General features: G+C 43.6%; 1 protein-coding gene across 2 annotated transcripts in view; it reads left to right on the forward strand.

The window, feature by feature from the left end:
* The first annotated feature begins 479 nt into the window (after positions 1-479).
* B4GALNT4 (beta-1,4-N-acetyl-galactosaminyltransferase 4) overlaps positions 480-27735 on the forward strand; it is a 152583-nt gene continuing 125327 nt past the window's right edge. Inside the window, exons 1-2 of one of the 2 annotated variants that reach the window (XM_073604684.1) lie at positions 480-1135; positions 4940-5179. In XM_073604684.1, coding sequence (XP_073460785.1) covers positions 5029-5179 — 151 coding nt within the window. In that variant the 5' untranslated portion in view covers positions 480-1135; positions 4940-5028. The remainder of the gene's footprint in view (positions 1136-4939; positions 5180-27735) is intronic. The other variant, XM_073604683.1, reaches the window with a different exon arrangement.

Below are 27735 nucleotides of genomic sequence, written 5' to 3' on the forward strand. Positions count from 1 at the left end.
ATTGGCCTGAGCAGGAAGGGGGTGAAAGTGCCAGGTATTGAAGTGGTTAAACTGTAATATGCATTGATTAGTGTTAGGAAACTCAGAATAACAGTATGGAGGTAGCAGTAATGAAGCCAGGGGCACAGAACCCTTCTTTTTTCAGCAGGCTCAGGACTATCTTTCCACTTTTCCCTCACACAGCACACAGCCTTCCCTCACACACAACACACAGCCTTGCATCCTGTATCAGCTGTAAGCATCACTGCAAACACAAAGGCTCCTTCCATCCACTCGGACACAACCATCCTACTCAATAGGGGGGCCCTATAACCCAAATAATAAAATAAAACCAACATGCTTCCTTATTTACTCCTATTTTGCAAAAAATCTATTCATTACATATTGTTTTAAACAATCCTTCACTATCCACAGCAAAACTAAATGAAACTGGAATTTCTGCGCATAATCGTCGCCTTTCTCTCCCCCCCTCCATAGAGAATGTTTTTTCCCGCAAGGTGTGCGCGCGTTGGCGTGGAGATGGACGCCGGGGTGCAACCTAGCCCTTTGCGGTCCCGTTAGGCTGCCTCCTTGATTGGCCAGCTTCCAAACCCGCGCACTCTGATTGGAAGAAGCGTGCCCGTATTTAGATTGGTCCCGATTCAAGCTGGGCTGCGTTGCAGCGTTGATGCTCCTGAGGAGAGACGGCCTTGGGGGTGCCGAGAGACGGCTATAGGCCGGTCGCTGAGGGAGACGACACCCAGGGCGGAGGAGGGCGGCACAGTCTCCGGGGAGAAGGGTTCGCTGTGAAGTGGAAGGAGCTGGAAGAGAGCGGGAGAGGAGGGAAGGATGGAGGAGAAAAGAGACGTCTAGGGAGGGAGGAGGAGGAGGGAAGAGACGGCGGAGACACCTGTGGAATGACGAGGAGAGTCCCCTGTGTGGGCGAATCATGTGAGGGAGACGGTGTGACCGGAGAGCTCGGTGACCTTCCACTGGCGGCCATCCATCACATGAGTGACAGTATTGAGTGCGGGGATGAAGGGAGCGTGTCCCCTCCATAGCCTTTCATGAAGTCTTCTGTCCCTGGATTCCTGGGAGGATCTGTCTCTGGATATTATCTCATCTCCTTGTGTTCTATGGAGATCGCCTGCTGAAGGTGGTCCCCTCTATTACCTTCCATCTTTTCTCTGCTTCCAGGATCAGTCCACCCCAAACCTGACATTCCACACACTCTTCTCCATCTAACCCTCACTGGATACTTCCTTCATTGTCTCATCTCATGCCATGTGTGCTTTTCATAATGCAATGTTTATTCCTTTTTTTTTTTTTTTTTTTTAGCATATTTTTGCACCCTGGTGCCTCTGTCTGACAAGCTCTGATTGTTGTGTGATCGCAACGGCATCCACTGCAAACCGTTGTTCCTGATCGAAAAAACAGTAGCATGCCTATATGACGGTCTGCAGCCTCCACGGGGGGTGGGGGGTGCATGTATACAGGTGACAACGCAGGAGCACAACTACTCAGACACAGTTGTCACCCTATAAAGCTGCTTACATACTAAGCGTTTATCCCCTGTGCGTCCAATTCCTGAAGTCACAGGGGCAGCGACAAGCCCCGCTGCCCGTAGCCTGGCAAAGTCTGTGGCCGGGTAAAATATGCTGCTGTACAGAGTGCTACTCACATTTAGGACTCTGCAATGCCTGAAATGCAAAATACTTGCCTCCCGCTAATGGATGCGCTGCTAAACGTGAGTACCACTCAGCATTCAGCCGGGTTCAGCTGCAGCGTATTTCATCCGGCCACAGGCTTTGACAGGCTGCGGGAAGCTGGGCTGGACACGTTGCCACCTCATTCCTTTAAACCTGAACACATATGAATTACACAGGTTCTGTGTCTGATTAAGGTGGTAATTAAACCCAGTGTCATATCTGCATTAAATTAGCCTTGGAACCTGTGTAATATGTGTTAGGGGTTAAAGGAATGAGGGGGCATACTCTATCCTGCACCTGTGTCCCCCAGACGCATTAAACGCTGGAATTGAGAGCACACAGGATAAATGCCAGGCGTGCAAGTAGCTTAGCAGTAGCTGCTTGAACAAGGAGCTTTGTGGCAGGATCATCCACGATTCTTTTCAGGGTGGGTTCACATATGAGCATGCAGTGGCTCACAGCAGGGGTCTGGTGTGTCTTCATTCACCATTTGAGGTCCGATTTCAGCCCAAATTTTTGTCTGAAAAGGGACAAACAGTTACTGTGCAAATTGCACTGGAGTCGCTGTGGAGATGTGTGAACCGGCTCCATAGAGAGCTGTCACAATCTCCTGCGAACTGCATTCACTATATCTGGCCTCCCACATCCAATTCGCACTAGTGTGAACCCAGTCTAAAGCTCCATTCCAGGTAAAATGTAATTTTGGCCCCACCCCCTTCCTTAGGTCCACATCTCTGTGTGGAGGGCTCACATCAGGTGTCCGGTGCGTCCCTGTTCACCATTTTCAGGTCTGATTTTGGTCAGAATTTTTGGCCAAATTCAGATATGAAACCAACCAATAGACGCCCAGGACTCCTGTGCAATTTGCTCAGCAGCCGTCCTGGAGATGTGTGAACCGGCTCCATTGAGAGCTGGTCACAGGCTCCTGACATGCGACTTGGATGCAGGGAAACCCACTTTCAATTCGTAATAGTGTGAACCCAGCCTAAAGTGTTACTAAACCCAGGACTCTGCATTCACTATATCTAGTCTCCCACAGAACATGGAAATGCAATTATTTTAGTAAATATAAACTGCTAAATACCTTTTCTCATCAGCAGTATATAGCAGTCTTGTGACTTCTAGCAGTGTCCAGTCAAGCAGTAGTTAAAGCTTGTAGGAGGAGTTTTCTGATTGTCCTATGAGACTGCAAGGCCCCTTACCCACTGTCTAGAGAGTGCTGATTGGCCCTGTGCTGATCACATGCACTCCTCCCATGAAAAAAACCTCTCTAGCAATACACACCAAACTGAGCATGTGCAGCCTGACGCCATAGGCTGTGTTATCAGGAAATTATTATGGGACATTGGAAAGAGGGGAGGATCAGAGAAGACAGGATCCCACAGCCTTTTTACACAATGCAGAGGATTAACCTGTTAGGTTCCACAGTGAGTATAACAAGCATCCTTTACTACATATACAGACTGATTTTACTGTAGTGGGTTTAGTAACACTTTAGAGTGGTAGTAAACCACCAGATAGAAAAAATTGTGCTCCGCTGCAGGTTTAGATCATAATGTACTAGTGTGCACTATCATGGGTGTCCAACCTGCGGCCCTCCAGCTGATGCGAAGTCCCATCATACCTCTCCTTTTACAAAGAGACAATGGTAACCGTAACTGTGAGCGCAAGGTACAGTGTAGTAGAAAGAGGAATAATAGTAATATTTAAAATCACTATTACTAAGTCTGTATCATAAGGAGATCATTAGTCCATAGGAAAAACATTAGTCCAAGGGGGAAGGGGTTCCTGGTGCATGGCTGTGTTGGTAGCAGGTCCGCAGCACATCCTGTGGCTACAGGAGAGAGACTGGAACCAGCGTGCCCACAGGACAGGCTGCAGACCTGCTACCAACACAGCCATGCACCCGGAACCCCTTCCGGACATGAGGAGCCCCTGGGACCACTAATACTATACTTTTCTTACCGCCTTGCCATTAAAATCAGCTTTTAATACTACACTTAAGTGGTGCTTCCAGTGTTCTCCCCCTTTATACCTCTGCTTTTGGAAGTCATGCTTGCAACTGTCAATCTTGCAATGCCTCATGGGTCCTGTAGTTCCGCAGGGGCTGGAGGGCCACAGGTTGGACAACCATGTCTAGCACATTATGGCAGACTTGCGTGCACAGGAAGCGCTCTAGAGCAGCGATGTTATGACTCCTCAGTGCTTCCATCTTCTACCCGTCTTCCTTACGGGTTTGCGGGCTCCAGCTGTATGAATGACAAGGGCTGTGATGGCACTGGCACAGAGCTTTGAAAGTACAGCATGGGTATGCCGTCCCTTCAGAGCGCATGCGTCGGTGATGTCTCTAGCTACATGCTATGTGAATATCTCCTAAACAGTGCAAGTTTAGGAGATATTCACTTTACCTACAGGTAAACCCTATTATAGACTTACCTGTAGGTACAAGTTCAAAAAGTTGACTTAACGTCCACTTTAACTCATCATCCCATCCTACAGGGTTTTAATTTTCCCTTACTTTGTGATGGAAGCTATAGCTCCTTAATTCACAAAAGTGGAGGGGGAAGGACCGCCTGCTGAACCCAGAAAAGCCAGCGAGCGTGACGATGACATCATAAACAACATGCGTGAGACTGAGCGGTGGCAGAAGCCGGGAGGATCTCAGTGGGACAATGCTGGATCAACCCCTAATCGCCCATGACCATCCATTTGCTGTGGCCATCAAAAGGGGTGTCTCACTTGTGTTTTTTACATTTATGTGACATGGTTGGGAATGCAGCAGGAAAAGTGAGACTCTGTGTTGGCCCCCACAATTATAATCCGATAAAGAAATATTCCGTGACAGTGGGTTTTGGGTGGACTGATCCTTGATGGTATTGATTGTGGTCTTGATTTGAAGTCTGGCATGTGTATGTTTGCTGGGGGGAGGGGGGGTTATGTTTAAAGATTACAATGCAAAAAAAATGATATCCAGACTGGAGATTTCTGGTGGCATATTTAGTAGTTCTATTCCTTTGATGTTTTATTAATTTTGAAGTTCTGCCGAAGCCAGTTCAACAGGTGCCACTGACAGATGTGTGCAGGTGTCTGGTCTGTCAGTGATCTTTAGGGGTTTAGAGTCATCCAGTGAGAAGCAAATTGTGTTGCTACATATTATTGTAACCTCCGTTGTCCCCCGTGTAAGTCTGTGACATTCTTGTCTGTCTGCTTTAAAGAAGTCGCTGACCGTATTTACCTTCTCATATTCACAGACACCCCCTCTGTCTTCATGCGCCCTGGAAGTGTGTAAGGGAGCCCTGTCCGTGGCCCCACCACTGTGCCTGGTGATGATGCCAGCAGGATGCCTTGGTTGCCATTGAAGAAGATCCGCAGGCAGTTTAAACTTCTGCTCTTATTGGTGCTACTTACCTCAGCAGTCTGGGTCACCTACCTGCACATCAGTCTAGCAAGACAGGGCAAAGCTCTGAGGTTGCCCTTCGTCTACGGTAGAGGTAATTTTTTCCAAATATTCCTTTGTTCTGTCGCTGACTGACATTCTTTTTCCACCAGTAATATACACAACTTGGGGGGGGGGGGGGGGGGGGACGACCCACTCCTCTTGCTAAGTGGTATGTTATCTTACTGTTGAGTGATGTGATACATGAAGGGTCAGTGCATTCCTGCATTTCAAGTATTTTGTCCTAGGAATGACTTGTGGTGTTTGAAGCACACGTCAAATAAAGGTTAGCAGCTTCCTATTTACTTACGAGGTGTAATGCATATGGCCGTTCTGAGACTATATTCGACCTGCGTTACTTTGCATTTGTTTGGACTCAATGGTCCCTTTGAGAGAAAATTGTATTGCAGGCAAAAGTATTCAGACTCTGCCTGTTAATGTGTTTGTATTTACAACGCACAAATTTAAAGAGGAACTGCAGTCTGCTCACATCATTTGTAATAAAAACATCTTTGCCATTCTGAAGCTTCCCACCAACCACTTTGCATATTATTTTATATATACTGTGATTCTGTACTTGCCAAATATGCTGCAGAAATCTCCCTCCACTGAGTGGCTGCAACCACTTTAACTGTGGGCAGCTGAAGCTGCTGCCCTTTCACTTCCTGGATTTACACAGACACACACCTCCAGCTCTACAGCTCTCATTGGCCCTCTTATGACTCCCCTTACCCCCTCGCTTCCTGGCAAACTCTCACAAGTGAGAGAGAGCTGTGCATGATGTCATTAGTCTATGCTTTTTTTCCAGACAAGAAACAGGAAGTGGCTGTATAAGGTATTTGCTGGCAGAAAAAAAAATTTTTACTATCCAAAGTTAAAACAACAAGGGCAGAACATTTAATAGATAGAAAGATGAAAAAATGACTGAAGTTCCACTTTAAGCAGCGGGGCATTCAACTGTAAATGGCAGCGTTGGGCAACAGATCTTTTAAAAGGCAGCGCACACTGTGCCGCATTCATTAGTCCATAGCTATACCATTGCCTTTTACTGTATGCGCCATGGTATGCTGGAATCTGCTAGGTATGGGTTACTTAGCTATGACTAAGTGCTGATGTTGGCGTGAAATGCGTTAGCTGGAGTGCTATGTCCCTTGTATGTATGTGTGGAGAGTCTTGAATATGTCCAAATGTGATTCTTTTGGATGTGCGGCCAACCAGATTCTTCTCTTCTACTATGGGTGACTTTACTTATGGAATGGTCATTGTGAATTGCTATACTTAAAGCTGAACTCCAGGCAGAATGCTAAATACAGATGAAATGTATATATGGGAGGTGTTTTATGTGCCAAAGGATTTGTATCTCTGGATTGAAAAAAAAAATTAAAAATGAAAGCTGAGTTCCACCCAAAACTGGGGTAACCCCCTGACATTTTTTTTTTTTTTTTTTTTTGGGGGGGGGGAGCGGGTACCCAGTTTTGACAGGCACCCACTCCCACTTCCTCCCCTGACGCCAAAAGGAAGTTCACCTCTCCACACTCCCTCCCTGCAATCTTCTGGGACACGTCACAGGTCCCAGAAGATTGCCTGGCCAATCACAACGCGCAGCGTGGCTCGCGCATGTGCAGTGTGCACCTGGCTGTGAAGCCACAGCCGGGCACCCACAGTTACAATGCCAGCGCCCCAGAGAGGAGGGGGAGAGGAGTGATGCTTTGTGTGCCTGCATCGCTGGACCGGTGAGTGTCTGATTATTAAAAGTCAGCAGCTACACTTTTTGTAGCTGCTGACTATTAAATGGGTGGAACTCTGCTTTAAAAGGGGTTTGGGGTGAAGTTGGTATTTAGGTTACACACAGATCTTGTCCTGGACTGAAATATGGAAGAAGAATCAGCAGACTGATGAGCTCATCCCTCTTTCACTCCACTCTTTTATCACCATGCTCCTTGTTCTGCTTCTTCTTCTCCAAGTCTGAGCTCTTTTGTACAGCGATCTTAGTACGCAAATTATTCCAAATCATATTCAGGTATTTACACTGCTTGTGATTTTGCCTGCATTCACCCAATGTGCAAGAAACAAATGTTGTGGTGCTATTCATTGTCTATGGCACCCAGATGGTTTTCACACAGAAAAATGCGTGAAGCACAAAAATGTGCATGAGCTACTTTACTGCATTTATTACATGTAGTGACCATTATAATAAATAGTCTACCTTGGGCGCAACCATACACATTCATGTGGCGTGATTTTGCATGCGTTAACAAAGCACTATAATACGAATGCTGCCTTATCACTGTGTGTTATGAGGTTTGTACAGAAGATTGAATCGAATTGTAAATTATTTTGATTGTGTTTGAGTTTGAAATAGCGGGGGAGAACGCAGAACCTGGTGCAGCTGTGCATAAAAAGGCTTATTATCAAAATCTAATTTAACAAGTTGAAGTTGGTTTGGTTAATATGCAGAGCTGCAACCAGATTCTGAGTGCTCCAGTTTTAGTAAATCCCCCCCCCCCCCCCCCCAGTGTTTTCTATAGAATTGTCGTCTATTGGATAATAGTCAAAGCAAGCCTGTGGCCTCTGGCAGTATATTATTATGACCCCCTGAATGTTGGGCAAGCATTTGTGAAAGGCTCTGGCTTGCCACCCATGTCACTTTATTGGCCAGTGGGACCATACATAACACCTAATGGCCAGTAGGGAGGAATATTGGGGAGAGCCAACCATCAGAGCACTGGTGGTAGTTTGTATGACATATTCCCCTCGACTTAGGCTTTCAGGAAATAAACCAAAAAAAAAAAATACAGGCACCTGGGTCTGCCTGGTGTATACTTGGGGTGCTAACTTGCCATGGTAAGAAGCCACAGGTACACTTTAATTCCAAGGTACAGGATAGCATGTGACAAGTTGTTTTATTAATACATGACTGCATTCAGTTCTCATATGACTGCAGCTGTTGTCCCTCCATTGGACATTTGGCACAAGTACCAAACATCCCTATCTGTCAGTTCTGACTCTCATCCTAGGTGGCTGTATCTGGTATATAGTAGGCCACCCACAGCTAAAAGAGAAAGGACAAGCAGCTCAAACTTCTCATGTATGGTCAGCTATAGTTTCAGGTTCAGCACTTTATTTAGCAGCTGCCTGTGTAGCTCTGCAGATCTTTGATCATAATTGGAGAATGGGCTTTCTGTAAAGTTTTTGGTAGAGGTCTGGGCGGTGGGAGGAGTCCTCTAATTAGAAGTCTCAGTGGCTTGTTATTACATTTACTTGGCTTGCCCCTTGCCTTCCCCGCCCAAGCCTGTGAGTCAGGCGGGGTTCTTCCAGCTGGCAGAGGAGAATCCGTTGGGAGGAGGTGAGGCTATGGGATCCCCTCACTGACAGAGGGGTGGGTTTGCCCAGGAGAGACTCGTGCAGCCCTGCTGATCTGTCCTGCTGACTCTTTGGAAGGGACTAACGTTTCAAAGCAGCGGCTTGAATATCCAACAAAATTTGACTGCATTTTTCTGTTCTTGTTAGTCATATGCTTTCAGGATTCCTGAATTTGATGAGTGTCTGTCATACAAATTTAAAACATCCTGTAGACTTTCCTGGTCCAATCATGAGATCTTTGTAAATTGCTAGAGTGGTGAAAGGATCATTATTTTTCTCTGGGAACATGACCTTTAATATCAACCATGTTTTTATTCTGTAAACAGCATGTTGTATTCTTTCGGAGGGCTCAATTATTTTATTTTCCTTTTACTGTCTTGTGAATGAAAAATGTGCTAAGTGCCCATTCAGACCAAGTGCTTTGAAACCGAGAAGCCTTGTTTCCTATCATGCTAGCTCAAACCACCGAGTTGTGCTGGTGTGCACAAAAAAAAAAAAAAAAAGTATGGCATGCAGTAATTATTACTTGAATTGCACACTTGCGTTGTTCCAGCTTGGCACAATGTAAGTATGCATATCTCATGTAATCCAAAAAACGCTCTCCTGCGGTCGAGGGGAATGCTTAGAGATATATAGTGTATCAATTCTTCAACCGCACCAGAAGCTTTGCTGCACCCTCAGGACAATGGATATCCTTGTAATACTGCAAAACAGCAACAAGAGAAAAGCGCACTGACCTAGCGCATTACTAAAATACATTTTTCATACAAGTGTTCTACTCAACAAACACAAAGCATATATATGTGTGTCATAACAAGTGAGAGGAATAGCCTCCAGGTCTGCTGTGATCAACCAATAGTATGGGAAGACCAGATGGCGTCCTTAATGGCTGATCTGTTTCATCAGATCCAAAATAGCAAATGCATTCACTATTTTGGCTCTGATGAAGAGGGTTCTCCCTTGAAATGTGTCAGCCATTACAGACACTTTCTGGTCTTCCCATACTATCGGTTGATCACAGCAGACCTGGAGGCGATTCCTCCTACTTCTTATGACATGTGTGTGTAATATATCTATATCTAATTCTAATCTCTCTCATGTAGAGATATAGAGAGAGAGAGAGAGAGAGAGACATATATAAGGCTGGGCGATTTTCTAAAAACTCGATTCACAATTGGAATCGAGTTGTGTTTTTTTTTTTTTTTTGTTTGTTTGTTTTTTTTTTGGACACCGCGCCCGTCCTGAGGAGCTGCAGGCAGGAGTTTTTAGGCGAGGCCGCGGCTTTGGCCTAGTCCGCAGCGTCCGGCCTCGCGGACTGGGCCGAAGCCGGAGCCTCGCCTAAAAACTTCTGCCCGCAGAGCCTCAGGACTGGCTCGGTAAAAAAAAAAAATCGATTTGCTTAAATTTTGAATTGATTTGACCTCTCAACTCGATTCAAGATTTAAATCGATTTTTTTCCCCAGCCCTAATTATCTATCTATCTATCTATCTATCTATCTATCTATCTATCTATCTATCTATCTATCTATCTATCTATCTATCTATCTATCTATCTATCTATCTATCTATCTATCACAGTATCTCACAAAAGTGAGTACACCCCTCACATTTTTGTTAATATTATATGTTTTCATGTGACGACACTGAAGAACTGACACTTTGCTACAATGTAAAGTAGTGAGTGTACAGCTTGTATAACAGTGTAAATTTGTTGTGCCCTCAAAATAACTCAACACACGGCCATTGGCAACAAACGTGAGTACACCCCTAATTGAGAATGTCTAAAATGGGTCCAAAGTGTCAATATTTTGTGTGGCCCTCTTGGGCACGGAGTTCACCAGAGCTATACAGGTTACCACTGGAGTCCTCTTCCACTTCTCCATAACGACATCACAGAGCTGGTGGATGTTAGAGATCTTGTGCTCTTCCACCTTCCATTTGAGGATGCCCCACAGATGCTCAATAGGCTTTAGGTCTGGAGACATGCTTGGCCAGTCCATCACCTTTACCCTCAGCTTTAGCAAGGCAGTGGTCGCCTTGGAGGTGTTTGGGGTCATTATCATTTTGGAATGCTGCCCTGTGGCCCAGTCTCTGAAGGGAGGGGATCATGCTCCACTTCAGTATGTCATAGTACATGTTGGCATTTATAGTTCCCTCAATGAACTGTAGCTCCCCAGTTCCGGCAGCACTCATGCAGCCCCAAACCATGACACTCCCACCACCATGCTTGACTGTAGGCAAGACACACTCGTCGTTGTACTCCTCACCTGGTTGCCGCCACACACGCTTGACACCTTCTGAACCAAATAAGTTTATCTTGGTCTCATTAGACCACAGGACATGGTTCCAGTAATCCATGTCATTAGTCTGCTTGTCTTCAACAAACTGTTTGCGGGCTTTCTTGTGCATCATCTTTAGAAGAGGCTTCCTTCTGTGATGACAGCCATGCAGACCAGTTTGATGCAGTGTGTGGCGTATGGTCTGAGCACTGACAGGCTGACCCCCCACCCCTTCAACCTCTGCAGCAATGCTGGCAGCACTCATACATCTATTTCCCAAAGACAACCTCTGGATATGACGCTGAGCACGTGCCCTCAACTTCTTTGGTCGACCACGGCGAGGCCTGTTCTGAGTGGAACCTGTCCTGTTAAACCGCTGTATGGTCTTGGCCACCTTGCTGCGGCTCAGTTTCAGGGTCTTGACAATTTTCTTATAGCCTAGGCCATCTTTATGTAGAGCAACAATTCTTTTTTTTCAGATTCTCAGAGAGTTCTTTGCCATGAGGTGCCATGTTGAACTTCCAGTGACCAGTATGAGGGAGTGAGATTGATAACACCAAATTTAACACACCTGCTCCCCAGTCATACCTGAGACCTTGTAACACTAATGAGTCACATGACACCGGGGAGGGAAAATGGCTAATTGGCCCCAATTTGGACATTTTCACTTAGGGGTGTACTCACATTTTTGTTGCCAGTGCCTCAGACATTCATGTGTGTTGAGTTATTTTGAGGGGACAGCAAATTTACACTGTTATACAAGCTGTACACTCACTACTTTACATTGTAGCAAAGTGTCATTTCTTCAGTGTTGTCACATGAAAAGATATAATAAAATATTCACAAAAATGTGAGGGGAGTACTCACTTTTGTGAGATACTGTATGTGTGTGTGTGTGTATAGATAGATAGATAGATAGATATAGTGCCTTGCAAATGTATTCACCCCCTTGGCATTTTTCGTGTTTTGTTGCTTCACAACCTGGAATTTACATGGATTGTTTGAGGATTTGCATTATTTAATTTACAGAACATGCGCACAACTCCTGAAGATGTGTTTTTTTTTTTTTTTTTTTTTTTTTTTTTTATTGTGAAGCAAACAACAAATAGGACAAAATAACAGAAAAAGTCAATGTGCATAACTATTCACATCCCTAAAGTCAATAATTTGTAGCGCCACCTTTTGCAGCTATCACAGCTCCAAGTCGCTTTGGATAAGTCACTATGAGCTTGCCACATCTAGGATTTTTGCCCATTCCTCATTGCAAAACTGCTCCAGCACCTTCAAGTTGGATGGTTTGCGCTTGTGAACAGCAATTTTTAAGTCTGACCACATAATTTCTATTATATTGAGGTCTGGGCTTTGACTAGGCCATTCCAACACATTTACATGTTACCCCTTAAACCACTCAAGTGTTGCTTTAGCAGTGTGTTTGGGGTCATTGTCCTGCTGGAAGGTGAACCTCCATCATAGCCTCAAATCACATACAGAGTGGTACAGGTTTTGCCCAAGAATATCCCTGTATTTAGGGGGGCGTGGCTTGAAGGCTCGTGCGGATGGCTGCCTAGACTCACAGCTCCGCAGTATAACCGGCCACAGCGACATCTCCAGCGGCTCCAGAGAAGGAGAAGTTACCTCACAAACAGCCATAACACTCCCACACAGTGAGTGGCCATGCTGAAGCGAAGGAAATCCTCCAAAATCCCCAGGAAACTGACGGATTACTATCCCTCGTCAGACCTGGCAAGCGGCCAAAATGGCGCCGGCAGCGGCTGAGAAACAACGGCGCGGCTTTCCTCCTCACATTCCAGTCAGAGCCCTGCGCTGTCTCCAGGCTCCACCGTTCATCTGACACACAGGGTGAGTGCTCTCCCCCCAATTCGCCCACTACGTCCAGCCCTGCTAAGACTAGGCTCAGAACGGATGAGCCTCAGCAATCCCTGCATGTCACAGCTCCCTGCCTGTTCTCTCTCCCCCCCCACCGCAGCCATCATCTGTATTAGATGCCTTCCCTGCCTCTGACCAGCCACTCTCTGAAAGCACTATGAAGAATATGCTGCTATCACTGAGGCAAACTCTATATACTGACTTATCCTCTGCTGTCTCCTCATTATCCATGACTGTAAATCAACATGATCAAATTATTACACACATGGAGACTAAAATGGGAGACTTACTCTCTGCCCATAATGAACTGGTAGATTGATTTGCGGATCATGACGATGAACTCCAGTTAATTAATCTGAAAATCGCAGACCTGGAAGATCGCTCCAGACGAAATAATATTAAATTCCGTAATATCCCTGAGTCGATCCAACAATCTGATACCGTTCAGTTTCTGCAATCCCTGATGCGGGCCCCTTTTGCCTGACCTAACAACCCGTGACATGGAAATTGACAGGGCACACAGGCTCCCCAAGCCATCTCACCTCCCTGCCTCCACTCCCAGGGATGTTTTAGCCCGCATTCATTTTTTCACTACAAAGGAAAAAGTCATGTACGCAGCCAAATGAGCAACAAGACTCCCTGACCCTTTCACCAACATCGCACTGTATGCTGACTTATCCAAAGCAACAATGGAAAATCGCAGGCAGCTAGCGACTATAACCAAAGTGCTTCAAAACCATAAAATCCCTTACAAATGGGGCTTCCCCACTAAATTAATCATTACGCACCAAAACAAAACTCACGCAGTGCGCACCCTCCCTATGGGTCTCACACTCTTGAGAAATTGGCATATCATACCAGAGGAAGCACCGTGCCCTTCCGCTCACCTTCCAACCCTCATGGAGACAGGAGGAGAACCTCCAGATGCCTGAAGGCTGCAATATATATCCTTCTCTGCACAAGCCAAACGGCTGGGATACTGCAGCGGCTTTATGCAGTACCTGCCTGCTAAGAGATCCCTGTCCCACGTTGTGGACATAAGTTCTCTTCCCCCCACCATCTGTTTGCAGTATTTTCTGCACATTGAGTCCAGGGCCTCTTTGTTACTGAACTCTCCCTTTTTAATCAAAGACCTTTCACCCTAACCTAGCACCAGCACATCCCCACTAACCTTTCCGCCAAACTACACCCGTATCTCTATTTCTTTACACAAGCGACAAATCACATTGTCCACACCACTTAGAGCAAGGCTAGCGATTTGATCCACACCAACCAATTGCCACCTTCACCTGGGATCAATCCACCCTAATTTTAATCCCCCAGAATGGCTTTCAAAATAGTTTCTATTAACACCAGGGGCTTAAACTCTCCACAGAAAAGAACTGCACTTCTCAAAGAAGCCAAACACCCAAAAAGCCGATATCCTCTTAGTGCAAGTGACCCATTTTGCCTCTGCTAAAACTCCCAGATTCATCCTGAAAAACTACGACCAAGTTTCCTCAGCTTCAGGCCTGAAGAAGAAAAACGAGGTCCTCACTGCCATACAGAATACACTACAATTTAAACTACATCAATCCATCGCAGACCCCCACGGCCGTTTCCTGATCCTCTATGCGACATTAATCAAATCACCTACACTCTGGTCAACGTCTATGGACCAAACAAACAGCAAATACGATTCCACAAACAACTCTACAAAAAAATACTACGACTCAGAAAGGGGAGGCTTCTTTTTGGAGGTGACTTCAACGTAATTGGAGATTCCACATTGGATACTACTTCCGCGACTAGAAACCATCGAACTGTTCTGAACCCCTTCCTCCAAGCAAACGATCTCTATGATCCGTGGAGATGCCACCACAGCAATGAGCGTGACTTTTCCTACTTCTCCTCTTCTCAACCTTCCTACTCCCGTATTGACTTCTTCCTTGTTGACAAACTCACCCTCCAGGATGTGACTAACTCTGAAATTGGAACCATAACATGGTCGGACCATGCACCCATCTCCCTTACTGTGGGAAACTGCAGACCTAGAACACACCGAATATGGAGACTTGACGCCTCCCTCATCTCTGATCCTAGCATAGTTCAAAAGCTCCATATCGAACACCACTCCTATTTCCAAACGAACAATCAACCGGACATTGATAGGTTTGTACTTTGGTCGGCATATAAAGCCTACATGCGTGGCATCCTAATTAAACTCCATAGTAATGTTAAAAACCAGAGGTCTAAGCAAGTTGACGGGGTCCTTTCACAAATTACCCTTCGTGAAAACCAAAATAAACTGAATCCCTCCCACAAACTAGCCAGTGAGCTCTTAGAACAGCGACAAAAACTCCGCTCACTTTTACTCTTTAAATTTGAAAACAACCTTAAATTTACTAAAGCCAAATACTATGCCTTAGACAATAAAGCTAGAGCCTTACTAGCCTGACAGGTCAAGGCTCAACGCTTTAAACATAAAATATCTTCCCTTCACCATCCCTGTATTTAGCACCATCTTTCCCTCAACTCTGACCAGTTTCCCACTCCTGACTGCTGAAAAACATCCCCACTGCATGATGCTGCCACCACCATGTTTCACTGTGGGGATGGTGTTCTTTGAGTGATGTGATGTGTTGGGTTTGCGCCACACATAGCGTTTTCTTTGATGGCCAAAAAGTAGAATTTTAGTCTCGTGATACCAGAGCACCTTCCTCCATACATTTTGGGAGTCTCCCACATGCCTTTTCGCAAACTCAAAACAGGCCATTTTGTTTTTTGCTGAAAGTAATGGCTTTCTTCTGGCCACTCGGCCATAAAGCCCAACTCTATGGAGCGTACAGCTTATTGTCATCCTATGTACAGATACTCCAGTCTCTGCTGTGGAACTCTGCAGCTCCTCCAGGGTTATCTTAGGTCTCTGTGCTGCCTCTCTGATTAATGCTCTCCTTGCCCGGTCCATGAGTTTTGGTGTGCGGCCGTCTCTTGGCAGGTTTGCTGTTGTGCCATGTTCTTTCCATTTGGTTATGATAGATTTGACGGTGCTCCTAGGGATCATCAAATATTTGGATAATTTTTTTTATAACCTGACCCTGACTCGTACTTCTCAACAACATTGTCCCTTACTTGTTTGGAGAGTTCCTTGGTCTTTATGGCAGTGCTTGGTTAGTGGTGCCTCTTGCTTAGGTGTTGCAGCCTCTGGGGCCTTTCAAAAAGTTGTGTATATGTAATGACAGATCATGTGACACTTAGATTGCACACAGATGGACATCATTTCACTAATTATGTGACTTCTGAAGGTAATTGGTTGCACCAGAGCTTTTTATGGGCTTTGTAACAAAGGGGGTGAATACATAGGCACATGCCAATTATCAGGTTTTTTTATTTCTGAAAAATAATTTTATGTGTATATTTCTAATTTTCACATATAATTCAGATTAAAAAACATTGAACTAAAGGCTGTAATGTAACAAAATAGGTAAAAAACCAAGGGGGGTGAATACTTTTGCAAGGCACTCTGTGTGTATACACACACAAACACATATAACACACACACACATTTTAAAACTTGTTGTTTTTATCCTTTTTAATAGAAAAAAATATTTTGGTAATGTGCTAGGTCAATGCGCCCTTCTCTTGTTATGCATAGCTCATGCCTGATGGGCTCCTGGGGAATTTGTAAATCACTGTAGAAGTTGGTCCTACTACAGTGATAACATCAATCTGTCATCTCCAGCTCAGGTTCTATGCAAGCAGCCGCTTTGCTTGCCCATTTATAGAATGCTCAAAATTTTTACTTTTACTTTTTGTTTTTTTGGGGTTTTTTTTTTTCAGTGAATACAAGGCATTCTTTCATTGGCAAGGTGGAAAGAAGAGGCATTGACCTCATGAGTAATGCATACTTATTTGTACCAAGCTGGATCAATGTAAGCATGCAATACCGATAAGAATCCTGGAGTCCAGCTTTAATGAAATGTTGCTTTTGGAAATATCGGTATGCACAAAAAAAGAAGAAAAAAAACAGCTGTTTTACAGTGAGTTTGGCACCATTATCAGCACACCACAATAGTGGCTGTGATGATTGAGCCCTTGAAGAAAAAATTGCATCACGCGCACATTACTATGGTTAACCAGAAATGATCTTTTTTTTCATAAACCAATCTTTATGTGAATTTTGCTCAAATATGCTAGAATCTTTCCCATCACATGTACACAGGCAGTGCATGCAAGCCCAATTTGTCTTAGTTTTTTTTTCCATTTTTTTAAAATGTTAAACTAAGCAAACATTACACAGTACTTAAAATTTTACAGTCATATTTTTCTAGTAATATAACCTTTTTCTGTGACGCATTTTAGTGATCATATGGAGTATTCACAGTAAACTGATGTGTCAGTGGTATCACTCTGTAGGTTGTCACGCAGTCTACAGATAATTGTTGCATTTCTCAAGTACAGCAAATAGACCTGCAAGTCTGAATCAGATTAGCAGATGGTAAAAACTGATAGTAAAATGCATTATCTTACAGCCTATGGGCTTATGCACACTGCAGCTAAAAAAAAAAACAGCTTTTTACAGGCGTTTGAGCTTTTATTTATGCCTATAAAAGCTTGAAGAAGCTTGTTCTTCCCCTTTTTTTTTTTTTTTTTCTTTTTTTTTTTTTTTTTTTTTTCCTTGGAGTGTTTATTTCTATTCTGACAAGTACCCGCTCCACTTCCACCTTGATCTGAGTGGAAGTTCCACCCCAACTTACTGAATTTACTACCCACACACTTTAAGAGCTCTTTCACATTATATGTGGTAATGCATCTTACAGTGACGATAAAAGTATTTGATCCCCTGCTGATTTTGTACATATGCCCACTGACAAATGATCAGTCTATAATTTTAATGGTAGGTTTATTTTAACAGTGAGAGACAGAATAAGAACAAAAAGTCCATAAAAACGCATTTTAAAAAAGTTATAAATTGATTTGCATTTTAATGAGTGAAATAAGTATTTAAATAAGTAAATGTGGTGCTTACTCAAATCACAATGCAAACAATAAGTAATCACAATTCATGAGTAAAAGCAGTGAATGAACATAAAAACCAAACATTTCATCACTAAATATAATAATGCGAATAACAATCCATATAAAAAGTGCTTGTGCATGAAATAATAATAATTCAACGGGAAAAATCTAGGCAAGATATCTTGAAGTGCTTGTGCAAAAACTCTTAATGCCGCGTACACACGGTAGGACTTTCCCACGGAAAATGTGCGATCGGAGCTTGTTGTCGGAAATTCCGACCGTGTGTAGGCTCCATCGGACTTTTTCTGTCGGAATTTCCGACACACAAAGTTTGAGAGCTGGATCTAAACTTTTCCGACAACAAAATCCGTTTGCGTAAATTCCGATCGTGTGCAGACAATTCCGAAGCACAAAGTGCCACGCATGCTCGGAATCAAGCAGAAGAGCAGCACTGGCTATTAAACATAATTTTTCTCGGCTCGTTGTACGTGTTGTACGTCACCGCGATCTTGACGTTCGGAATTTCCGACCAACTTTGTGTGACCGTGTGTGTGCAAGACAAGTTTGAGCCAACATCCGTCTGAAAAAATCCCATGGATTTTGTTGTCGGAATGTGCGATTGTGTGTACAGGGCATAAGTGATAACTGTAAAAAAAATCAGTTCATAGATGTGTAATGACTTTTGCTTCCACCATCTGCAATACACCAATAGGGTGCCCCAGCCTCTCACCTCAAATGAGGACCCATACAGGTCTAGTAGCGCCTTTGTTGTTATCCTCAATAGCAATTTTAGCTACCTGACAGGAAGTTCCGGGTGAGAGCTTTGAATGGAGGAGATTAAGGAAGATATACTGTTAAAGTAGAATCTCTGTCCCGATTATTGGATCATATTTTGCCTGGCCGCATTCTTCAAGGAGAAGAGATAGCTGAATTTGCCATTGAGGATAACAAACAACAAAGGCGCTACTAGACCTGTAGGGGTCTTAATTTGAGGTGAGAGGCTGAGGCACACTATTGATGTGTTGTGGATGGTGGAAGCAACTGTCACTACGCGTCTGTGAACTGATTTTTACACTTTTTTGCACAGTTACCACTGAAGACTTCAAGATATCTTGCTGAGATTTTTCCAGTTGAATTATTATTATTTCGTGCACAATTTTTTTATGCGCAAGCACTTTTTGTATGGATTGTTATTCGCATTATTGCATTTATTGATGAAATGTTTGGTTATTATGTTCATTCACTGCTTTCACTCATGAATTGTGATTACTTATTTACTTTGTGATTTATTGAGTAAGCGCCACATTTACTTAATTGATTCATTGCTTATTGTGTGAGAACACTTTTTATTGTTGGCAGCCGCTCTCTGATTTTGTAGCTTGGTTTGCGCATTAGTTTTATTTATTGAAAAAAATATTTGACCCCTTTGCAAAACATGACTTAGTACTTGGTGGCAAAACCCTTGTTGGCAATCAGAGGTCAGATGTTTCTTGTAGTTGGCCATTAGGTTTACACACATCTCTGGAGGGATTTTGTCCCACTCCTATCCAAGTCATCAGGGTTTCGAGGCTGACATTTGGTAACTCAAAACCTTCAGCTCCCTCCACATATTTTCTATGGGATTAAGGTCTGGAGACTGACTAGGCCACTCCAGGACCTTAATGTGCTTCTTCTTGAGCCACTCCTTTGTTCCCTTGGCTGTGTTGTTTTTAGGTCATTGTCATTCTGGAATACCCACCCACAAACCATTTTTTAATGCCATGGCTGCGGGAAGGCGGTTCTCACCCAAGATTTGACGGTACATGGCCCCATCTATTGTCCCTTTTTGATGCGGTGAAGTTGTCCTGTCCCCTTAGCAGAAAAACACCACCAAAGCATAATGTTTCCACCTCCATGTTTGATGGGGGGGATGGTGTTCTTGGGGTCATAGGCTTGATTTTGATCTCATCTGACCACAACACTTTCACCCAGTTCTCCTCTGAATCATTCAGATGTTCATTAGCAAACTTCAGACGGACCTTTTAAATGTGCTTTCTTGAGCAGGGGGACCTTGCGGGTGCTGCAGGATTTCAGTCCTGCACAACGTAGTGTGTTACCAATTTTTCACATCTGCCTTGAGATCATTGACAAGATTCCCCCGTGTAGTTCTGGGCTAATTGCTCACCTCATGATCATTGAAACTCAACGAGGTGAGATCTTGCATGGAGCCCCAGACTGAGGGAGATTGACAGTTATTTTGTGTTACTTCCATTTACGAATAATGGCACCAACTGTTGTCACCCTCTCACCAAGCTGCTTGGCGATGGTCTTGTAGCCCATTCCAGCCTTGTGTAGGTCTACACTCTTGTCCCTGACATCCTTGGACAGCTCTTTGGTCTTGGCCATGGTGGTGAGATTAAAAACTGATTGCTTCTGTGGAAGTTGCCTTTTTATAAAGGTAACAAGCTGAGACTAGGAGCACTCCCTTTAAAAGTGAGTGCTAGGGGTTTAAATATTTATTTCACTCATAAAATTCAAATCAATTTATACGTTTTTTGAAATGCGTTTTTCTGGATATTTTTCTTCTGTTCTCCAATGTTAAAATAAACCTACCATTAAAATTTATAGACTGATCATTTCTTTGTCAAACGTAAAAAATCAGCAGGGGATTAAATACTTTTTTTCCTCATCGTATGTGCACGGCAGTGCCATTCACTGTGAATGGTTGAGGAAAGTGGAAAGATAGCTCTATACCCGTAGGATTATTTTACCAGTCATTGTGAATGGTTGAGGAAAGTGGATAGATGGCTCTGGACCCGTAGGATTATTTTACTAGTATTGTTGTCTTAAAGGAATTAATGTTGGTGTAAATGATCTGGTTCCTGAGCTTCCACCCCCCCCCCCACCCCAAGGATCTCCACACTCTCCTTGGCTTGTGGTGTAATGTAAGAAGGGTTGAAATTTAAGCTCCACACCACTGTTAAGAGGTCCAGATACAACTTTATTCCATTAAAGGTCAGGGGTACAATTCATTACAGGACCTACAATGGTATTTATTCCAGTGTGAGTTTAAGGCTGGGTTCACACTGCTGCGGTGCGGGAACGCAGCGAATTTACTGCGGGTTCCCGCATCGCACCAACTCGCACGGCAGTTCACACTGCCATATGCGAACTGCTGGGGAGTGTCATACAATGTTAATGACACCCCCAGTTCAGCCCGCATATCGCAATGCGAACTGACAATTCGTACATTTTCGGATCGCATAGGTGTGAACACCCATGCGATCCGATTTTGGTCCGAACAAAAAAAAGGGTCCTGTGCGAGTTTGGACCGAATGCGGTGCAATATCAGCCATACTATCTGTATGGCTGATATCGCACAGCACAGACATCGCATGTGATGTGAACAGCAGTGCGCTGCGAATCACATGCGATGTCTGCCACCGCAGCAGTGTGAACCCAGCCTTAAGCACAAGTCTAATCAGCAGCTTGTTTGGCAGCCTACATGCACAACAAGCTGCTGATTGGGCCTGTGCTTTCAACCCGCACTGGAATAAATACCATTGTAGGTCCTGTATTGAATTGTATCCCTGACCTTTAATGGAATAAAGTTGTATCACTTTGTTGCCAGTCAAGCCCTGATGAAGGGGGCACTTAGACCCCCAAAACACGTTGGCTATTTTTTTTTAATTATACCCCCGACCTTTAATGGAATAAAGTTGTATCTGGACCTCTTAGCAGTAGTGTAGCACTTAAATTTCAACCCTTCTTTCATTCATTGTGAATAACACCCCAACATACCTTTTAAAAAAAATAGTGCATTTCAACATAGCCTTGTAAAATGCCCAGTGTCCTTTGTTTTGCACTAAACTATTGAAAAATCCACTCTTCTTCCTAAACGTGTGGTGCATTTCAGCCCAATGTATTTGCGTGGGCTGTATGTTGCAGAGTACCAAGTTGTGGTGTGAATGGGCCGTAAAAGTCAGTTCACAAATGTACAGCCCCAATTCAATTAGGACGCTGTGTAAAATCTACATAAACACAAAATGCAATGATTTTGCAAATCTCATAAACCCATATTTTATTCACAACAGAAAATAGAAAACCTATCAGGTTTAAACTGAAAAAATGTACCATTTTAAGAAAAAAATAAGGTAATATTATGATTGCTGGCAGCAACAAGTCTCATACAAGTTGGGACAGGGCAACAAGAGGTACTAACAAGGAAAAGCTGGGAGATCATAATTTAGGTAATTGGCAACAGGCCAGAAACAGGATTAAGTATAAGAAAATTATCTAAAGCCTTGTACACACGGTCAGATTATTGGACAAATTTTCGTCAGTTTTTTGTTGGATGCTAGTCTCAAATCGAAAGTGAAGAGGGTACTAACCATCAGAAAATTTTCGGACGACAGAATTCAACGTCAGAAGTGAGGTAATGTGTTGAATTGTTTTGTATGTGTTCTTTCATTTCTGAATATGCCTAGTCTTGCTCTTCAGATTTTTTTTTTGTGCAGAAAACCGTACTAATGAAAAGAAAATTGGACATTGTGGTCACATCAGAGAAAAATTTTGGAGCCTCCACATCCAGTTTTTGTCTGCCGAAAATCGACTGTGAAAAGCAGCATATTAACGATCAGAAAATTGGCAGATTGTTCATAGGACGAAATTTAACTTCAGATTTTCTGACCGTGTGCGCGGGCCTTTAGAGTCAGTGTCTCAGATGTAAAGATGGGCAGAGGTTCACCAATCAGTGAAAAGCTATCTCTAAAAATTCTTGAACAATTTCAGAATAATGTTCCTAGGGAATTTGCAAAGACTTGAAATATATCATCATCTGCATTGCTTGAGCTCAGGAATCCTTCCGAAAATCACCGTCTGTGAACACAGTTTCGATGTGCCATCCAAAAAGGCAAGGTAAAGCTCTATCACGCGAAGAAGCCATATCTGAGCATTTTTCAGAAATGCCATCATCTTCTCTGGGCCTAAACTTATTTAAAATGGTCTGTTCCAAAGTGTTAAACTGTTCTGTGGTCAGATGAATTGAAATTTGACATTCTTTTCAGCAACCATGGGCTCCACGTCCTCTGGACTAAAAGAGGAGCGGGACCTTTTGGCTTGTTATCAGTGCTCAGTCTAAAGGCCTGCATCTCTGGTGGTATGGAGGTACATTAGTGTGTATAGAATGGGCAACTTGCACATCTGGAAAGGCACCATCAATGCTAAAAGATAAATCCAGGTTTTAGAGAAACGTATGCTCCTGTCCACTAGAAGATGTTTTTTTAAGGGAAGGCTTTGCATATTTCAGCAGGACAATGCTGAACCGCATACTGCATCTATGAGAACAGCATGGCTTTGTAATAGTCAGGGTGCTTAAAGCGGTAGTAAACTCTCTCGTACTTCTACCTGAAAATACACAGAACAAAGTTCATTAAGTTACTTTAAATCAAAGCACCATATAGGGAAAATACCGTATTTATCGGTATAACACACACTTTTTTCCCCTTAAAATCAGGGGGAAATCGCGGGTGCGTGTTATACGCCGATCCCGCGCTGACTGTGAGCGGAGGTGCGAGCGCTGCCGACATTAATACATAGCCGAGTGTGTTCAGCTAGCTCCGCTCACAGTCACGCCCAGTCCCGCCCTAAGATGGATGTAACACAGGGACTGGGCATGACTCTGAGCGGAGCTAGCCGAACCTAGCCGAGTACACTCGGCTATGTATGAATGTCGGCGGTGCTCGGTTCCGCCCACAGGACTACGAGAGGAGCCGAAAGCAACCGAGAGCCGCCGATAGACACAGGACCGGCTCTGTGTCTCTCGGCGGCGCAAGGCTGCAGATGACCCAACAAGGCTGCAGATGACCCAACAAGGCTGCAGATGACACTGAAATGCTGCAAATGACACTGGACAAGCATGCAGATGGACACTGACAAGGCTGCAGATGGACACTGATAAGGCTTGATGGGCATTTAAATGTAAGTTTTTTTTTTTTTTTTTTTTTTTCTGTTTTTTTTTTTCCTTAAGTTATTTTCCTTAAAATTCCCTCCTAAACTTGGGGTGCGTGTTATACTCCAGCGCGTGTTATACGCCGATAAATATAGTATATGAAGGCTTCTTACTAATAAAAATATTGTATTTCGTAAAGCTTTTTTTCCTTTGCAGCCACTGCCATGCTGACTTCTGTCTACCGTGTTCAATACTGTTAGTTCTTCCGCCCTCACTCCCTTTCCATGTCCCAAACCTCGCGCATGCGCTGTATTTATCAAGCCAAGCGCTCGCTGACGGTTTGAGGCTCAGCTTGTGAACAGGAAACAGTCTCGTGGGATCTCTGAGCTGGCGTCGGGCAAATGGAAATGACGTGGAAACACTATTTTCCAGCAATAAGAGCCTGCCTGAAAAACGGGATTAACTGCGCATGCGCCGGTTACGTCATTGATTAGAAAAGGACAGATAACCGAGAAAGGGATAAGGTAGGAAGCGGTTTACACAGAGCAACAAGTTCACTAGGTATGAAAGCTTGATATGGTGAAAATAGCACAGGATGGGTTTACTACTGCCTTAACTGGCCTGTCTGCAGTCCAGATCTTTCACCAATAAAAAATATTTGTAGCATCTTAAAACTAAAATACAGCAAAGAAGACCCAGAACTGTTGAGCAGTTAGAATCCTATATCAGCCAAAAATGGGACAAGCGTTCCTCTCCCAAAACTCCAGCAAGTGGTCTCCTCCATTCCTAGATGTTTACAGAGTGTTGTTAAAAGAAGGGGGGATGCTACATTGTGGTATACATGGCCCAACTTTTTTGAGCTGTGTTGCTGCCAATATTTTTTAAATTACGTTTTTTTTTCTTAACATTGTACTCAGTACCCTAAAATGGTTTTCTGTGTGGGGTGTTTTTGTTTTATTATTATTATTATTATTATTTTTGTATTATTAATAAAACATGGGTTTAAGAGATTTTGCAAATCATTGCATCCTGTTTTTATGCATATTGTGCAAAAAAAAATAAATAAATAAATAAAAAAACAACTTATTTTGGACAGAATGTGAGAGGATATCTTCCAATGTGAGGAAAATTCTCCTCAGACAGTTGCAACTGAAATGTTTGTCCACACTGAAAGATTTCCCCACTATTCCTGTTCTGGGGCAACTCAAAATTTAGACTATAAGCTTGGATGATGGTCTGCCTAGGCCATTGAGAGGCCACCTTATGGGTCCGTCCGTAATTACAAAGTGGGAACCTGTCTTTCTCAAAGAAGCAGTGGCTGAGAAACAAACTAATCACCTAAACAGCATCCAGACAATTCACAATTTCTTTGTGAACTGGAGCTAGACAGTGGGGTGGAAGAACAACCTCCTGGTTGAGATGAAAGGTAGAGCCTACCTTGGGTAACAAGTGAGTCCTAGCCCTCAATGCCACCTTATCCCTAGGCAAAACTAAAAAGGTTCCTTCCTGGATATGGCCACTAGTTCATCTTGCAGAGGTGATGGCTTTGAGGAAGACCACCTTGTAGATTAGGAGCAGAGAGAATTTTTCTAAGGCTGGGTTTGCACTTATGCGAATTGGATGAGGGTTTCCTCGCATCCAATTCGTATAGCAGGAGAGTGTGAGCAGCTCTATGGAGCTGGTTCACACATCTCCGCAGCGGCTCCAGTGCGATTTTGGTCCATTTCAGATCCAAATTCAGCCCAAAATTCGGGCTGAAATCGGACCTGAAACGGTGAATGGGGATGCATCGGACTCCTGTTGTAAGCCGCTGAGTGTTCTAGTGTGAACCCAGCCTAAGGGTTTAAACTGTGTTTTTTGAAGTGCAGAGAGAACCAGACCTAGATCTTATGAAGTCACAAGAGAACAAACGTTGGGTGCTACATAAGAGACTCCCTATAGAAAGGTCTTGAGATATGGGAGGCCAACGCTCTTGAAAGCAAGATGGCAAGAGCAGAAACCTGTTTTTTGATGATGCTGAGAATCAAACACTGGCCCAGACCTAGCTGTAGGAAGGTGGAAGCTCTGAGGGGAAATGTCCCCCATTGCCCCACTGACTGTGTTGATGGGGGGAATCAAGCGATTTTCTTCCCTTCCACCCGTGGTTGAAGGCAAGGAAATTGAGTCATCTATGGCCTGCCTTAGTGAAACCCAGTGCATGTGTGTGTGTATATACAGTTCAGTGAGATCCAGACCTGTAACTCCAAAAGCAGGCTGAGGACACCCGGGCTGGATAGCTGCAATCTAAGAGACCAGCTCTAGCAGTGATTATAGTGATGAGCCTCAATTTGAAGATAAAAATAACAGAAGAAAAATGTGCTATTAAAAAAAATAGGTTAGTCTTTCCCACAGCAGAGCTGAAGAAAAGACATAAATCCTCCTAGGACAAGCAAGAGCAAGAATTCATTTTCTAGATGCTAAAGTACGGAGGGGTTGATCATGCAGCATAGGATTTGCAGTAGTGTCAGTCATATTGCAAGTAGTGACATTGTGTTTACAAAGCGTACACACAGGTAAGTGAATGGAAATGTAGCGCTAATGAGGGCTATGTGAAACAGCTACATGGTCTAAAAAATGTTAAGAAATAAAAAAAAAATAAATAAACATATATGAAATCTAGACATGTGAGTCTTATGGAGTGACAAAGCACAAGTGAAACAAAAAATTGGGTGAATCTTGTATGAGAAATAATGGTAGTGACAACAAATAGTCTGTCAGATGATGGACAACTTCATGTGAACAATCAAGGACAAGGAAGGTGAATGTCTTGACAATTGGTATCCCAAAACATGAAGAATGTGAAAAAACAAGGTGTCCGTCAGATAGTGGACATCTTCATGTGGGCAATCGGAGTCATCAAATTTAATGTTGACAGCAGATATCACAAAGCAGGAATGAAATGCGTACTCTTACCGCAACATGTGGATCTGGATGTCAGCGACACCAGATCAAACAAGCATGGATGGGAGCAGCACAAGGTATCCTAGGATGATCGACAAGGAAACTGGAGCAGGTTCAGGTACCCACAGAAGACAATATCCATCCAATACGCTCATCGCAGATGGAGCAACCCATTATGAGTGTGGTGTGGCAAAAATGATACTACAGTCATGTGTGGCAGGCAGTCCTACTACCAAGTTCAAGTGAACGGGGCTGTGCCACAAGTGCTCTACAACTTAGAGTTGCCACCTCATCCCTTTAAACCCGAAAACCTCAAAACCTCATAATGGGTTGCTCCATCTGCGATGAACGTATTGGATGAATATCGTCTTCTGTGGATACCTGAACCTGCTCCAGTTTCCTTGTCGATCATCCTAGGATACCTTGTGCTGCTCCCATCCATGCTTGTTTGATCTGGTGTCGCTGACATCCAGATCCACATGTTCCGGTAAGAGTACCCATTTCATTCCTTCTTTCTGATATCTGCTGTCAACATTATATTTGATGTCTCCGATTGCCCACATGAAGATGTCCACTATCTGACGGACTCCTTGTTTTTTCACATTCTTCATGTTTTGGGATACCAGTTGTCAAGACATTCACCTTCCTTGTCCTTGATTGTTCACATGAAGTTGCCCATCATCTGACGGACTATTTGTTGTCACTACCATTATTTCTCATCTGAGATTCACCCCTTAATTTTCTGTTTCACTTGTGCTTTGTCACTCCATAAGACTCACGTGTCTAGATTTCATATATGTTTATCTACATGTTTTTTATTTCTTAACGTTTTTTAGACCGTGTAGCTGTTTCACACAGCCCTCATTAGCGCTACATTTCCATTCACCTCCTGTTTATAAATTTTAGTCACATTTATATGTAGCTGCTCTAGTTTTTTTTTCCATTTTTTTTTTTTCCAAAATGGCGCAGTTTTATTTTTCTACCACATTCTAGCACACACAGGTAAGGCTAGGCTTCGATGTGTCAGGAGGCAGAGTGGAGAGGGGGCTAAATTCTAAAACTAAATGGCGACTATTGGTAGAAAAAGCAATATATCTAGAATGCCAGAGACTAAAGACAGAAACCTGCACTGTGTGCAGTGTGTTCAATCGTATGACTATTGGAACTACTTGGAAACCATTTTGTTGCCTTTGGTGTGTCTGTAAACTATGGAAA

This window comes from Aquarana catesbeiana, linkage group LG11 (genome assembly GCF_042186555.1).
Source record: "Aquarana catesbeiana isolate 2022-GZ linkage group LG11, ASM4218655v1, whole genome shotgun sequence".
Lineage (NCBI taxonomy): Eukaryota > Metazoa > Chordata > Amphibia > Anura > Ranidae > Aquarana > Aquarana catesbeiana.